Source organism: Pundamilia nyererei, unplaced genomic scaffold (assembly GCF_000239375.1).
Source record: "Pundamilia nyererei isolate P.nyererei 1_Seehausen unplaced genomic scaffold, PunNye1.0 scaffold00194, whole genome shotgun sequence".
Taxonomy (NCBI): domain Eukaryota; kingdom Metazoa; phylum Chordata; class Actinopteri; order Cichliformes; family Cichlidae; genus Pundamilia; species Pundamilia nyererei.
This window is the reverse complement of record NW_005187595.1, coordinates 994,021-1,011,335: the sequence shown is the minus strand read 5'-3', so window position 1 is coordinate 1,011,335 and position 17,315 is coordinate 994,021. Positions and strand designations below refer to the sequence as shown.

Sequence of the window (17,315 nt, the reverse complement as noted above, 5' to 3'; positions counted from 1 at the left end):
AGCATGTCTTTGTCCTGTCTTTCCTCAACTCATTGCTGATGGCCGCCCTCCCTGAGTCTGGTTCCGCCAGAGGTTCCTTCATGTTACAAGGGAGTTTTTCCTTCCCACTGTCGCCAAAGCAGTCCTCATAAGAGGTCATATGACTGTTGAGGGTTGTTTTTCTTTGTATTATTGTGGGGTCTTTACCTTATAGTACAAAGTGCCTTTAGACCACTGATGTTGTGATTTGCCATTAAATAAACTAAATTGAATTCAAATGAAGTGAAATGTATTGAATTGGTCATGTCAGAGATATCTAGACGGACTAGATAGTGATGTCCATGGTTTCCAGTTTTCAAAATTGTGAAAACTGTACAAATTCCTGCGTTTATGTAGCTGAGGCTTTCTGTGTTTAATGTTAGTAACTACTGTTAATCACCGCAATCAGATAATAATGTAGACAGATGGAGAAATCAGACACACAAGTCCTGAGCCCATTTAAGAGGCTGACGGTCACGAAGGCCAGACAGAAAGCCGATATCTTTGTTTTCCATGACTTAATACTGTTTGTTGTCTTTAACCCAGACATAGTAAGAGTGAGAAGGCTGAAGAGGAGGGAGAAGAAGAAATGAGAGACCACATAAATAGTCAAATTTCCCCCACAGGTGTCTGTGTAACTAAATAATGCATTTTTCATGCATTATGGCTTTTAAAGGCACCAGTAACAATCTTCCAACTCATTTTGTCAATTATTATAGTATATATGTATTATATTTATGTATATTTAGATGCAGAAAATGGAAAGCAATGTAGCAGAACATTGTGCAATAAAATACATATACCTACTGTATTTCCTTGGCTTTAGAAAAATTTGTTTTAATTTAAAAGTAAACCAAAACAATGATTAAATTAGCACATCTACAGCACAGACATATTAGACAGACAGGGCTTTAAATCTCTACTTCAGAACTACTTTTAAATATTAAAGCATGATAAAGTTCTCTATATCTATATAGCTCAAAACTGCAATAATTACCACAATGCAATAAATATATGTTGTTTTTAAAAGAGCATTCTATGTGTCAAAATAATCTATTAGAAAGAATATTTTGCAGGGTAGAAAAAAGTAAAAAGACATGTAAATTGTTTTGTTCTACAACAATATTTAGTTATGAGTGACTTAAATACAAAATGTTACAAATCACTTTTTTAAATATGACAAAATTTAAATATGTACAAATAACATTATTTGGAGCATGTGAAGTTAAATTAGTAGAACACCCAGAACTGTACCCAAATGTTAACTTCAGTCACGACTGGATTCAACCATGCATGAGAGAAATCTTCAAAAAGCAGCGCTGCAGTAGAGGCAAGTATTAACTGGTAAATATAATAACAGTTGGGAGTGTTTCAGTTATCATTTGATTTAACAGGGTCTGGTATGTAACCTCTACTGAAACAGCACTAGAGCTTTTTTTCATATAAAATACAGTTTTATCATCAGTCTAATTAAAAAAAACAAAACCCTTTCTTCAAAGTAAAGTATGACTATAAGGCCCCAGGGACCGTTCAGTCGCATCCCAAGTAATTCCCTCAGCCCCTCAAGTATCTCGTCTCTCAGGGATGCCAAAGTTTGAAGTTGGCTGAAGCTTTTTTTATTTTTTCAAAAAGCACAGAGTCTACTCTGTTATTATCTTATTCCACTTTCCATTTCACGCAAGTGTGAGCGGTGCCTCTACTGCAGGTTGGTGGCTGGATTTCTTGCTCGAACACGTCGCAAGGATGAATGCTGGCTCAGTCTGATTGGTCCATGTTCACTGTTGTACTTTTAGCTAGTCTCTGGGTTTAATCGGTTGTTTCCAGCTGGGATCATGTTCTAAACAATGTTAAGAAGACAACAGTCCCAGAGAGTCAGATGCCTCTCCACATTGGGCTCCTTTTGACTGCTTTTCACTCTGTGTGGCCGGCTGCTTTGGTCTTTTTGATCAGGGAAGCGCTCTAATCCTCCTTTTGTTGATAGAGAAGCAACACTGCTTCTCGCAGTGGTACTTGCAGTCTGTTGTAAGTCATCACATGTAAATATGTAGGTCCACTTCCTGCCCTTTTGACTAGAGACATTCTCACCTTTCTGACCTTTTGTTTCCAGACTAAACAGCCCAATAAATGGGAGGTATGCAGTCCTGCTCCTGCCTTTGGTTTCTTAATTCCACTCAGACCTCAGGTGGTTGGGGATACATTGACACACTAGGCGGCTGTAGTAAAATCCATCCTGGCACATGCGTCTGGGGTTTCTGCATGGCAACCTGTAACAACTAGAGACAGGAAGGGACAGATCAAGAGAAACAGAGGGGATCAAGAGGTAGTGTAAAAAATAATAGAAAAGGAAAATAAGATAAAGAAAAGAAATGAAAGCGGGAAAAGAAGACAAAGGGGGAAATGAAATGAGAACATCCAGAAAATGATTTTTGAGAAGGGTGAGGTTGAGAGTGGGAAGATAGGAACAGAAGAGAAATACAAAGGAGATTATTTTTGTCTTGGCATGCTTACTATTGATTATTCAGATCATCATATCCCTTTTGGGCAAACCTTCATCCAAGTTTTGTTTGCATCAAAGGACTCTGTGTGTGAGGAAAAAAAGAGGGAGTACTTTTCCGGGGGGAAGGGGGGGGGGGGATTGAAAACTCTCACTTCAAAATCACAGTAGGTGTACGGTCCTTTGTGAGCCACCTCCTGCGACCAGATGTTAAATCAGACTTAACCTTTTAAAGCCCAAACTATGAAGAAATTACCAGAAAATTATTTTTTTCTTTTTGGTAAATGGAGGGTCTGTTGGACCTTATAGCAAATGTTTTAAATAAAATATTTATGTATGTATGTTTAAGTTTTAATTTCTGTTATATTTACATCTGACATGTTTTTCCTGCAAGTTATTGCTTAAGATGTGCCACATACTGGGATGAAAAATGATGTAAAGTCTCAAAATCCCATATGTGAAATAGGATAAACTAGGCATTAAAGGTTAAGTAAAAAAGTAAGTAAGAAAGTGAGAAAGTGAGTAAGAAAAGAAAAACTACAAAAAAAAATTGGAATCAGTTTGCTATTTGTGAACTATGCCTGTAAAGTCCGTTCTAAATGACTACTTATCCTTTGTCAAACATAAAAAAAACTTAAATGCAGCTTAAGGATTGGTTAATTTAACTTATAGTTTTTATTTGCGCATCTGAATTAATTTGACTTGTGTGCAAACACTTTAGAGATTCTGCAGGAGACATTTACTGTGTACTTAACTAGGAAGAGACAATTTTTTAAATTTAATTTTAAGTTCCTAGGCAACTCCTAAATGAGGTATTCAGGGCATGGCCCCCTGAGAGGAGGCCCTGGGGCAGAACCAGGATACACTGGGGAGATTACATCTCTTGGCTGACTTGGGAATGCCTTGGTGTCCTCCCCGGAAAAGCTGGAGGCTGAGGGAGGTCATGGGTGTCTCTGCTTATGCTGCCCCCATGTTCCGGACCCAGATAAACAGGATGGATGAATAGATATTTTATGCTTTCATATCATTTTAGATTAAAAAAATGAGTAATAATGACTGAATAGACAAAAGGTGGCTGAAATGGAGGCTACAATTTTCCACAAAGAGTGAATTTATTTCAGCCCCCCTAAGCTCAGAAAATGTAGAAAACTGGCATTAAAGGTCACTTGCACGTAAATCCGTGAACTTTATCACATGGAAGGCCACTAATGTAAAAGCCGAGGTCTGCGGTTGTGTTTTCTTTGTGCCTGTCACTCCATCTGTCTCTGAGCTGGTCTCTGTCTGCTCTGATGGTTGCTCTGCTCACTGTCATCAAGTTCACCCAGTCTCCTTCTCTGTCTCTCTGCAGGCCTCTCGGGTCAGGGGAAGGTTGATCCCTTGCATGCTAACTGTGGGAACCGAGGCATGCACGCAAAACACACGCAAATATTTAGAATGCCTCAAGTCCATAAAAGGTCACATGGAAACATGTGAGCAAAAGAAAATGGAGGGAGATGCTTGTGTGGAATGTTTGACGTCTCCATCGAGAGTTGTTTCTCTTAATGCTCTCACTCTTTCCATGGGTGATGGCACCCCAGTGGGTCACCAGCCATTGGAAGCATCACGTGCAGGAGTAGCTCCCGCAGTGTAAGCCACTGTTTGAGGGAGCAAGTATGGAAGTGGCTGTGTACATATTGTACTCAGATTGCAGCACAACAGTGAAAATCTACACCGTGTGCAAACTCTTTCCAAAATAAAACTCCCATATCCGGAATTCTAAAACACTGAGCCAGTTTACCAGTCGTTAGTGCCAAGTTGTATGTTTTCAGTGATTGTTGTAATCACTCTCCAAGAGATCACCTCCTGCTGTGGTTTGAATAAATGATAAATGATTTCCATTGGCACAAACATATTGTCATGGTCTCCATTTCCTGGTTAAATTTGATTTCTGATCCCTGCTTGGATTTAGCTGATACTGTTCACTTTGTTACTGTCCCCTTTGTCCTCACTTCTTTGTCCTTCTCTGTTTTGTCTGTGTGTTGGCTTCTTTGTGTGTTTCAAATATTTGTTTTCCCTCCTTTTATTATTGTCACCTGTGTTCAGCTGTTTTCACCTGTAACTAATCAACCCTGTGTGTGTGGTCTGTCTGATATCCTCGTGTTGGTTATGTACCAGCCATGTTATAGTTTTGCAACTTGGAAAAAAGTCCACAGGGTTAGGTTAGGGTTATGGGGTTAGGATTACGATTTGGTGTGCGGTGTTACAGCGTTTCCACGTTTAAAAACTACAACATAACTATATTGTGACTGGTCACTTTTGATGTTGATCCTGGACCAGCATCCAGGAACAACTTTGACACAACAATCAGATTGATTAAACCAGTTTACTGAACTTTGTGTATTTCTGTTTTTTTGGAGCAGGCATTAAAGGCTCAGATTGGTTTATTTAACCCACCTCATTGTTTTATGTTTGTGTCCTTTAAATCTCTTTCAGAGATTTGTGTTCTTAGCCACATGTGTCAGTCAGTGCATTTACATAATACAGAGGAAGTGTTTAGTTGGGGATTTTTCTTTTTACATTGGAACTAAGAAGAGGAATTACTAATTCCAGTGAATTGTTTGGATGACACATGCATAGCAACCAGACTTGGATACTGCTTTTAGTGTGCGTAAGTACACTTTATTGGTGGTTGCATGTTGGATTGTGATTTTAAACCAAGAGGAGGGTATTTTATGTCACATAGAGACAGTGACAGAACAGAAAGTAGTCTGATGCCAGTGGAGGTGTAAGACATCTGTGATTAGTGGTGGATTCAGGTTTTTTAAATACAACAATCAACTATTAACAGATATAATTAAAAACCTAATTAATGTCTTTAATTAAATTTGTCTGTGGTTAAATATTTTCTTTGATCAGATAAGGTTCTCTTGAGTTTAGTTGGCAGACGCCCACAGTGTGGATACCTGAGATGAACAAACCAAACAGCCACTTTGGCTCAAAGCCAGTAGCAGGAGTGGACTTCTGACTGCTTTTTACACCTACCTGCAGGTGTTTGGGTTGAACTTCTTGCCCTGCCGCATGCACGACTCATGACTCTCTCTGCACTGACACAGACAAGTATCTGGGTTCAGAGGCTGGTGTCCGGGACATTCTGCAGCGCACACACAGCCGCAGAGATCATCATCCCACCTCTGGCCAGCAGGGCATGACTTCCCCTCGCCCTGACCTTCGCACTGGCATTCACCTGAGAGAAGATCACCGAGAAAACCGAAGAGGGAGAGGGATTTTATGAATCAAAATGAAACTTTATCATATATTGTGTCACACATGCCTGACAGCACTGTCGGGCTAAGTATTTGATGGTCGTGTTTCTACTTGTAAGACATTTGCATGAAGCTATCTTCCCCAAACTTCCCTGTATCTGTGTATTTTTGTCTCTCGAGCTTGCTCATTTACTGTCAGAGTGATGGCTTCATGGCGCATTTATTGTAAACTGCTCACAGTGAATCCAAAGGCTTGAGGAAAACTTAATTCTCAAGAGCTGCACATTACCATTTTGCACAACGCAGCCAAAACATATTTAAATACAATAAATGAAACCCTTGCTTACAAGTGTTGTGGTCCAGTTTCCAGCCTGGATCACAGCTGGCTTCAGTGAGTCCATTTTGACAGATGCATTCACATGTGGACTCTTCCAGAACCCGATTGGGCCCACAGAGAGCCAGAAGGCCAGAGTCCAGCACTTCTGGAAAACATAAAAAAGTGAAAAATTGTATTCTGTCAGGGGTTTTTTTCTTTTTCAGATTTATGAAATATTGTGCAGAGTCATGATCCCCAGAGGATGAAACACTGTAACTGTGAGGTTGGCATTTTCCCAGGAAGAGAAACAGATTCCTTTAATGTTGTTTCAGGAAGGCCATCCGGTGTTTGGCACTGCCCACTGTGGCGATCCCTTACGAATAAGGGAGCAACTAAAACTAGCTCATCTATACAGACATTTGATGGATTGTCATGAAATATGGGTTAGGGTTAGATGTTCAAGTTCCCCAGAGGATGAAATCTAATGCCTTTGATGGCCTCCTGATTACATTCAGGTCAACATTTTAATCTGTCCAGTACAAAAGATTCCCTGCAGCTGTACCTTGAACTAAGATTTGACTTCATGATATGTCAGCTAAACATCAGCCTGTTAGCATGATAGTATTATGTTTGCAGCCTCCCAAAGTTTAGTGCTTTCATGGCTGTCAGTTTGGCAGGCAGCTACAGGAACTGTGGTTAAGTTGCAGAGAGACTGGCATTTTCTTTTCTTAGGACACATACCTGTGGTAAATCCAAAGAAGAGAATAGTTTTTGGTTTACACTTATACTAATGTTGCCTGTGGAAACAATAGTTCAAAGACGGACCTCTCAGTATAGATCAGATGAACAGCTATGAAAATGCTAAACAATAATATATGTCAAGAGAGGTTACTTTAATGTAAAAAAGAGTGGTAGGAACTGTAGTTCACTACATGATTGTACAAGTAAAACGGCACAAAAACATTCCTGCTACAAATGAATAGGCAGTACCTCAGGGAAAGATTTGCCACCCAAACGCCATCATCATCACCATCATCATCATCATCTGGGTGTTGTTACTCAGTTTGTTTTTTTTGGTTCACATCCCAAAACGTGCTCAGTGGAAGTTTTTTGTACTATTGTGCATTCCACTTCAGAGCCGTGACCCAATTAAAAGGACATGTCTTGTTTAAAGGACATGCCTGAGTTTAAAAAAACAACACTATTTCTAACACGTTGGAGTGTCCGTGCTGTCCATTACGGAGCCCCACAGGGGACATGGGAGAAAAAAAAATTGAGACGGACTTTTGCGAGATCTCGCAAAACTATCTCGGGATCTCGCAAAACTTTTGCGAGATCTCGCAAAACTAGCCGCATTCTTCGGACGCCGGCTCGAAGCCGACCGGGAGGTCGAGGCACGATGTGCCGGGAAAGCAGTGTTCCTCCCGGCTGTAGTAGGTCTAGACCTCCCGTTAGCTCGAAGCTAACGGGAAGAATGCGGCTAAAACTTTTGCGAGATCTCACAAAAGTTTTGCGAGATCCCGAGTTTGTTTTGCGAGATCCCGAGTTTGTTTTGCGAGATCTCACAAAAGTCCGTCTTAATTTTTTTTCCTCCCATGTCCCCTGCGGGGCTCCGTAGTCCGTACTGCAGAAAGGGTGGGTCAGACAAAAATATCAAACTCTGCAGTGAGATTTTGACCCATGAATTAATCTCTGTTTTTCATGTCATCAAAATGACGCTCAAACTTTGACATCCTCATTTAAAGGCTTTATTTGGAACATAAGTCAGCCTTGTTCACTGGATTTACCACTTTGGTTTCATTTGCCAAAAAGTTTACTCTTCTATGACTCTTTTTCCACCATTGTAGTTCTGGTACCAATGCAGATCCCATTCTGTGTTGGTGCCTTTTGAGTACCAGGGGCTCAAGAGGATTCAGAACCAATTATTATGTTGCGTCATTAGGAGAAGTTGGGGTAGTGGTCTCCTTGGCTCTGGTGCTAGTCTTTTTTTCAGTGCAAAAGGGTGGAGCTAGTTCTAGATTGGCCATCTGCGCCACATCAGTGGAAAAACTGTAATTGTCAGTTTTGTCTATAGTGGGTGTCAACCACATGCTTGAGAACCACTGATGGACTAGACTGAATATGCATCAGCATGAGTAGAAAATGACTAATTTGACCAACATGACTCATGCATGCTTACCTGCCTCTCTCTCAGGGTAGTTTATCGTGTCTGCAGAGACGCACACACAGTTTGCTGGATCCCATAAGCCCGAGGCACAGGCACGTTCAGGAGGAGAGCACCTATCAAAACACAGACACGCACTCACGCTATATTATAAATGCATGGATACACAAAAGAGTGAGTCATGAATGGCTGTAAAGGCACCCACACGTCACTCTTCACCTATCACTCCAACTCACAGGCGATCTGTTGCTGCTCGTCTGATGATGGAGCGGAGCGGCCGCTTGGGGAGGCAATCGCATGAAGTGTGGTTGATGAAGGTTACCGTGACAGCAGTGTAATCCAACCTGGACTGGGATCGTTCCATCAGCTAGGAGTGGGAAGAAGAAAGTTAGATGTGCATGTGTGCATAAAAATTTGCATTGTGGAAGGAATTAGTGTTTGTTCTTTTCTTTCCTGTTCTTCTGCTGCAGTACTGCTGATGTTTAGATGCTGATGTAATTGTTGTAAGATTGTGCAACTGTGCGTGACTCAACTGTGTATATTGTCTTAACATCATGTCCATTTGCAGCCAAAGGCTGTCCCACTGGAGTAGGGTGTGTCGTGATACAGACAAGCTGGTTACATAAATGGGCAGATTGGTTTCTGTCCTCTTTCTTGATGCAGTTTGTGGCGCAAGAGCATAAAATCTGGAGCAGAGTGTTAAATAATTCAAGCGCTGAAGAGTGTACAAGATACGGTGGCCCTGAGAGGCCAAACGGCCTGCAACTTAAGAAAACACCAGCAATAAGAAAAACGCTGCAAAAGCACACAAAACACAAAATAGGAAAAATGACAACGGAAATAGGAAAAACTAAAACAGAAATAGGAAAAAAAAAAAGCTGATTTCCAAAAGTACAAAGGAAGTGTTTCTGGGGAGACAATAACCCGACGGACCAGTTGTAGGAACCAAAATATGTTAAGTATTGTGCTGGGAGACACTTAAAAAAGTGGAGGATTTATCGGTTTTGTGAGGAAAGAAAAGATGAGAGGTAAGTGTGTTAACCTAACCATTAGCCCAAAAATCTGTCATCAGTATTATATGAATCATGATAAAACACGCCTACCATGTTTTGGGTTCCTGGAACTGGTCCGTCAATGGTTATTGTCCCCCCAGAAACACTTCCCTTATGTTTTTTCCTATTTCCCTTGTTGTTTTTCCCTATTTCTGTTTTGTTTTTTCCTATTTTTCTGTTGTCGTTTTTCCTATTTCCATTGTGTTTTGTGTGCTTTTGCAGCATTTTTCTTATTGCTGGTGTTTTCTTAAGTTGCAGTCTGTTTGGCCTCTCAGGGCAACCATAACAAGATGTTAGATACAAGGAGGTAATATAGAGACTCCGGGTGCATGGCTTACCGTCTTGTTCACAAGAGTGTAACTTGTATTTGTGCAGTAAAAAGCTTCGTTGTTGCAGCATCCACTGCAACGATGCAGCGCCACACAATGAGGGAGGTAGAATTGACTGGTGGATTCTGGGTATTCTTTAGCGACTTCAATGCACACCTCTCTGGGCTGGCACGAGGTTCGTTGGATCTCCTCCAGGATGACTGAAAATACAGCCAACAATGCATGACAACAGGAACTGCACCCCTCTGTGAAGGCCACACCAGACATCTTTGAACCACACCTTCAGTTTAATTCTAAAATTACTTAAACACAATCTGAGATGCTTATAGCTTATAGATCCACCTTTAGCAACATTCACTTCAAGCAACGGTATTCTGTATGGCTTTATTAGTTGGTTACATCATTATGGAGGAATTTGGGCCCACGGTTCTTTACAGTGGTGCTTCATTTCATTGAGGTTTGCGGGAATTCAGCTCTCTTAAGTTCCCAGCACAGCATTTCAGTGGAGCTGAGGTCTGGACTTTAACTGGGTCGTTACAACGCCTTGATTATTTTCTTTCTCTGTCATTCTGTTGTTGACTTGCTGCTATGCTTGGGGATCACTGCCCCTTACATCATCTGGTTTGGGCCAAGCTTTAGGTGTGGGACAATGGCTTCACATTTGACTCTAGAACACTTTACAGAGGAGTTGATGGTTGACTCAGTGACTGCAGGGTGCGAGGTCCTTTGGCTGCAAAACAAGCCTAAACCATCACACCTCCACCTCCGTTCTTGACAGTCAGTATGAGGTGTTTGTGCTGATATGCTGGGTTTTCTGTCTATCACTTTGGTCTTGTCTGTCCAAAGCACAGAAGTCTTCTGATTTGTTCAGATGCAACTTTGCAAACCTAAGCCATGCTGCCATGTTTTTTCAGAGAGAAGAGGCCTTCTCCTTAAAACAGTTTCAAACACATACATAATTGTACTGCCGTTATCTTTAATATTGAACATGCTAACTGAGACCTGTAGAGTCTGAGGTGTGTTTTTTTCACTCTAGGTATTGCATGGTCTGACCTTGAGGCATCAATTCTTTGGATGAGTGGAGGCTGTCTTGAATGTTTTCCACTGGTGAGTAATCTTTCTCACTGTAAATTGTTTGGAAATGGCTTTGCATCCCTTTCCAGACTGATGGGTAGCAACAATTGCCTCTCTAAAGATCATTGCTGATGTCTTTCTTCCCTGGCATTGTGTGAACACACACCTGAATGCGGCAGATAAGCAAACTTCCAAAATTTCAGCTTTTCTCTAGAGATGGTCACACTTGCCGATGATCAGTTAATCATGTGCACTTGATTAGCAGTGCCTGGCTGCTACTTCCCCTTTTAATTCTTATGGAAGCGGTAAGGGTGTATTCAAGGTTTTACATACTGCTTCTGCATGTTGGCTTTTTTTTTTTTTTTGAGATAGTGAAATATTTCATGTGTTGTTGTTCACATATTTTCCACATGAGTGTATAAACACCCACCTGAGGATTCAGAAACCACATTTGGGGTAATTCTCGCCACAATTTGTTTCTGCAGAAGCACATTTTTGACATACAGCTGCTCAGTGAACACAACAGTAATTTCCATTGTATGCTGGTAATTATAGGTAGATTCTGTTTGTTTCCCCCTTTCTTCGTTTTTGTGTTTATTAGAGGTTTTAGGGAGAGGAAATCCTCATTCTCTGCAATACCAGCTACTTTTTCTGTCTCCAGTACAATGAAATCCATCTGTTAGTCCTTAAAAAACACAATTGTGTGGTTATGTCACTGCTACATTTTTTCCACTTTGCCAGTCTGTTCAAGTATTTCAGACTGCTGTGATTGAAAGGCTGACATTAGCAGCAATAACACTGTCTTGACTTCCACAAATCTAATGATTCTGAAGAAATAATAATAAACAGACTACCTCTGTGCAAGCACATCAGTGTTTACCTCGCCAAGTGTCATCAACTTTGTAAAGAGCCTCCTCCCTCATCGGAACCCACATGTCCTGATTGTTAGCGTTGAGTAAAGGGCTCATTGAAGATGTGGATAAAGATGATGAAGAGGGGGATGAAGAGCTGTGCCATGACCTCTTCTTTAGGCACTGCTGAATCACACTGTATTCAGGGTATAGGAACTGTAGAAGGTCATCCACACTTTTTATTGTCTCCAAACTGAGCTGGTCATTTGACTGCAACAGAGCATGGGGGGGAAAGAAGAATAGAGAAATTATACTTTTTACATATGTAGTCAGCACAAAGAGTAAAAAGAGTTATGTAGACAGAAAATGAACCTAAAAGATGATAAACAAACGTCACAAATCTTGCAGCTAAGAGGGTGTTTTGGTTGTGTAATAAAATAGAAATTATTTAAAAACACTCTTTTTATAGTTTGGCTTCAGAACGATTTAGTTGTATATTTTTGGTGAAAAATGGTTTGATACAGTGGAATTTACAGCATGGAGTTTGCTGGTTTGTTCTGGGTAAACAGTGAATACCTCAGCTGTCAATGTGTTGTAACATGTTGTTTTTGGCTACTGTTAGTTAAGAGCATGCATGTCCTCTCTTCACCTGCACACACTGCTATTTTTTAATGACAAAAAAAAAAAGAAAAAAAATCCAAAGCAGGAAAACTTAATTTGAGAATACACATAGGGTATACATAAGTCTACAAATAAATACACAGTATATATAGCACTATGTAAAAGTCTTGAGTCACCTTCATTTCTTTGTATTTTGCTAGGAAATTGGGAAATAGGTGCAGCGATTTATTGAAATAACAACAGAGTTTGTGCAATTCTAACAAGCTTGAAAGTCAATATTTGGTATGACCACCTTTATTCTTCAACACAGTCTGAACTTAAGAGAGTTCAGAGTGTGTTGAATAATAAAGGCACACTCTTCTAATTTCTATAAGTAGTCTTCAGGAATAGTTCTCCTGGCTTCTTGTAAGACATCCAAAGCTCTTCTTTGGATGTTTCTGCCTTTTGTTCTGTTCTCTGTCAACATGATCCCACACTGCTTCAACAGTGTTGAGGTCCGGGCTCTGGGGAGGCCAATCCATAACTGATAGTGTTCCACTGTGTGTTTTATGTATCCAGGTATGGTTTTACTGCACTGGGAGTGGGTTTTTCATTGTCTTGCTGAAAAATTAAGGTATTGCATGGTGGATCTAAATCTGATGGCACTTTTTTTGCATACAAGATTCCATCAATTTTGATAGTCCCCAAAACAAGTGGTTGAAATGCAGCAAAACCATGACAGAGGCTCCACCGTGTTTTATAGATGGGCACTCACCGTCCTACCTCTCTCCTAACCTCCAACATATCAGTTATGATTTGAATGAAACCTTTAACATTTGGATTCATCACTCCACCACATGTGTTGCCCCCTGTTTTCACTCCAGTTCTTGTATAATGTGGCATACCTAAGCCTTTCCTCCCTGTTTCTCCACCTTAAGCCTTCTTGACAGCCACCCTTCCACTGAGATTATTTCTGATGAAGCTTCAGTGAACAGAAGATGGATCAACTGAAGGTCCAGATGCATCTCTTAGGTCCTGTGTCAGGTCTTTGATTGCTTTCCTTCATATTTCTTAAGGACATGACTTTCAGATATGGTTCATCTGCTGTAGATAGGTTTTAAGCCTGGCACTTCTTTTTTCCTCCACTTGTATAGTTTCCCCTAGTTGTTTCAAGACATTGCACATCGTGCTAAAGAGCCATTTTATGCCTGTCAAACTGTGTCATCTTTGCCATTTTTCATAGATTTGGCTACAAAAATGAGAACAAGTTTTGTGTTTTTGTGACAGCTGCTGGTAATAAAGTGCCTAAAGATACAATTTAAAAGTGGTTCTTTGCTAAGTTGTCTTTATGTGCAGACAAAACACTGCTTAATCCCTTCAGTTAGGAGCCTTTTTATGCTTGAATGATTCATAGGTCAGTCTCAACTGGCTTAACAAACAAAAAACATTCATCTGAAAATTAGCAGGCACACAGACAATAAGTGAAAAAGCAGCCAATGTCCAAAGAAAAACTTTGAAAGAACTTCAGAAATCCTGGATAACTATAGCTCAATGGCACTTTAAAAAAAACTACAAGAAATTCTGGCTGCTTAGAAGGAAAATATAAAGAATTGAGGGGTGACTCAATGGTTTTGCGTAGTACTGTATGAATCATCCAGAGTTACTCTACTATAATCTAAAAACAAAAGACAGAGCTGGAAATGAGCATAACAGGTCAGCTTCCATTGAAGCCTCCTATGTAAGAGCTTTTGGAGTTTACTCTAGGACAACACTGGGCCTCCTTAAATAGACAAACGTAATGGAGATTATTCAATGTGGTGGATGAGATCCATACAGTAAATCAGTTTAAAGCAGATATCACTCTATAAACCCTTCCAGCTGTGAGTCATTCCCTTAATGATTTTCCCGCCATCATGATAAACGACTCTCTTCTGTTTTAATAGAGTAGATGAAAGATGAGAGATTAACGGACTAATAGACGCTGCTGTATTATCTGACTAAATGTCAGCAGGGAGTTGGTCTTTGAGTGTCACATTTGAAGTCTTCCTGGGAACATGGGTGGGTTGTTTAATTTCCCAGGCTGAGAGAGAGCAGACTGGCACAGCTGGCACTGCCTAAACAGAAACTGGATCTCTGCAGTGTTATCACTATTTCCATTTATCTCTTTCTGTCTGCCTCCCCCCTCCTTTTTCATTTCCCTCCATCCGTCTTAACAAATATCAACATACTTTACTGTCATTATTAACCTCCCCTTCATAGCAGTTTTTTATGTCCACCTGTTACTATAAATATGGAATTCTGAATTTAGTGTAAAAACAAAACTGCATAAAAATCTGTATACACGAAGCTCCAGCTTGATGATCCATGACAACTTCATGGTGGCGCTACTGGAAATAAGAGATGCTGTTTTTAGACCATATCTGCTTTTGAGATACCTAAGTTAAAAGAACCAACACTGGTCTTGTTTCCACCTCAGTGAACCCAGAACCTTTAATCCCAGCAACTTTTTTAATGTTCTTTCAGACAGTTGTTTGTCTGTGTTTCTCCCCAGTCTCTAAAGGCCTGTAGACAGCTGTTTTTACACATGAGACTCCTTTGCACTCCGTCATCCCCTGAGCTGTGCCACACGTGTAACTTTTGTTTTGGATGGAAATAGCTGTCAGGTGATATAAATCTATCTGACAGCCATTTTGCACATTTATATACTATAAAATAGAGCTGAGTGCATTTCTAAAAATATAGTTGATCAACTTCAGCAGAACAGAAAAGAACATACTTGCCCTGTTTGTACGGAATTAATTCAAGGATCTTTTGATTTCCTATTAATCTTTTGACCAACCCAGGTTGTTATTTAAAACCAGTAGAAAGAAAAGTTTGTGGTATATTTACTGTAGAATTGTTTAGCGCTGTACTTCTCATTACAGAGCAGATGACAGACTCTTCTCTCTCATTTTGCCCTTTTTCTCCTGCTCTTCCTCCTCTCTTGCATTGTTAGTTGATCACATAACATGAGGTAATCGCTAAGGGACCGTGAAGTCATAATTGACTGATCTTGCATCCATTGTGTCTAACATCAGGCATTGCTGGCATATAGACACACACATGTGCACACACCCATTCATTTCTCACTCTTATTATTATTGCTGTTGTTGTTAGTAGCTGTAGTAGTAGTAGTAGTAGTAGTAGTAGTATTACAACCACATTAAGTCTGAAGTTATTGTGACTTAAACAGAGTTTTAAAAAGATACATACACGTATGGAAAAAGTGCTCAGAAGAAAAACAAGTCCTCTATCTTAAGCGTGAAAAGCACTATGACTCATTGTTGTCATAGATGTTTTTGATAAGTCTGAAGTTTTTCACTTATGCACCGAGCAGCTTCCACTAAATGAGGTCTACTTTCCTAGAGCAGGAAACCAAACACCGAACCATTTCCTGGCTGGCTCGTAAACAGCCTTTGTTGTCAGGTAAACTTTCAAAACCATGCTGACTTTTGTTTTTTTCTTTCTTTAGTCATAACTTAATAACATCACAGAAACAAGCAGTTGCTTTACAAAACAAAACAAAAAAGTTGTGTAAAACAAATGCATTATATAAATGCATATCTTTTAATTTTGTGTAATGAAAAGCAAATGATAACCTCTATATTTAGAAATCTACTCCATGTTTCTGTGATCATACTATTTGTATGATTTATTAATAAGTTGCTTTCTAGAGGCTGCAAGGATTCTTCTTATAACTGGTTCTTAAAGTTTCTTATAATTTGTGTTTTAGGCTTTTGAAGGATTTAGGTGTCCCACAGGGATCAATACTTGGCCCCCAGCTGTTAATGTTATACATTAATAAGTTATATTACAATATAACTTATTAATTAAATATAATAGTTATATTGTTATACAATATAAATTATCTGATAAAATAACACAATCTAAACATTTTACAACGGAACATCAAATGTTCACTTCTATGCAGATGATACCATCTTGTGTGCAGCCAGCTCTATGGTGAGGAATCTTCATGTTTTAAGTTTTCACTGAAAGAAAAACTGTTTGCACTTGACTACTGTTAGTTTTGGAGTATGCATTTGCATTCAAGCACCTAAGAAGATGGTGTTTTCTTTAATCTTAAGTGCATTACACTTTTTTTTGTTTACATAGTATACAAAAATGATGCCACTTTCTTTAGGTTCTGATAAATCTACCACATTTGATTCACATGATACAATCTGGTGGGAAACTAAATATATTCCATGACTCAGTAAAGTAAAGTGTGCGTGTTAGTCCCCATAGGGAAATAGTTCCTCTGCATTTAACCCATTCACCCAGTGAAGCAGTGGGCAGCCACCAATGCAGCGCCCGGGGAGCAGTGTGTAGGGACGGCACCTTGCTCAGGGGTACCTCAGGGTAGCCGTTCAGTGGAGTCGAACCTCAGTAGCTTGTAGAAGAAACTTTGCCAGCAGTAACTGGAAGCAATTGTTTTCTCTATGACTATCAATCACATGCATTTTTGTGGAGGAATTCTCTTTATAGTGCCCCATATATTGAGGTTTGTGGACATTTGTTTTTACGCTACTTGCTTCATCTCCCACACAATTTTTTTTAGGTTGAGGCCTGGACTTTAACTGGACTAAAGCATTTTATTGTTTTTATTTTATTTTAATTTCTTTTTAGCCATTTTATTATAGTCACTGCTCTATTTGGGCTCATTGTCCTCTTACATCAATGGTTCCTAAACTTTTTTTGCTTGGCCCCCCTTTGTTTAGTAAACAATTAAGCAAATACGAGTAATCTGCAACATTACTATCAATACATTTTTCAAAAAATGCCTCTCTGTGCAAAATGGGTTTAAGAACATAAACAGCTGTAGGATACTGTTTGTCCGTGATTTAGACAGGGGGAACAAATTGTGGCAGGATCAGCCTCATATTATCTGTATCCCACTGTAACTTTACTGTATAAAGAGCTAACATCTCCAAAATGTCAGGAGTAATTAATCATTACAACAAGTGTTTGTGAGTTAGGGTAAAAGGGAAAACCAATCATGCAGCAGAGACCTACCTTGGCACTTGTGCAGGTGAACCCAAAGGGAAAAATATGCTTCACCATATTTTCTAGTCTTTGGCTTAGAATGAAGTTGGTTTGGAAACATATTCAGCTATGCTTTATCTCCTGCTTTGC

The 17,315-nt window shown here is 39.7% G+C and overlaps 1 protein-coding gene across 1 annotated transcript in view; it reads right to left on the bottom strand.

The window, feature by feature from the left end:
- Positions 1-839: 839 nt before the first annotated feature.
- Positions 840-17,315, bottom strand: part of LOC102215886 (vascular endothelial growth factor C-like) — a 19,039-nt gene continuing 2,563 nt past the window's right edge. The window contains exons 2-8 of the mRNA XM_005747339.1: positions 11,570-11,810; positions 9,625-9,815; positions 8,471-8,601; positions 8,250-8,350; positions 6,102-6,236; positions 5,534-5,735; positions 840-2,291 (exon numbers count right to left, since the gene is read on the bottom strand). Coding sequence (XP_005747396.1) covers positions 2,180-2,291; positions 5,534-5,735; positions 6,102-6,236; positions 8,250-8,350; positions 8,471-8,601; positions 9,625-9,815; positions 11,570-11,810 — 1,113 coding nt within the window. The 3' untranslated portion in view covers positions 840-2,179. The remainder of the gene's footprint in view (positions 2,292-5,533; positions 5,736-6,101; positions 6,237-8,249; positions 8,351-8,470; positions 8,602-9,624; positions 9,816-11,569; positions 11,811-17,315) is intronic.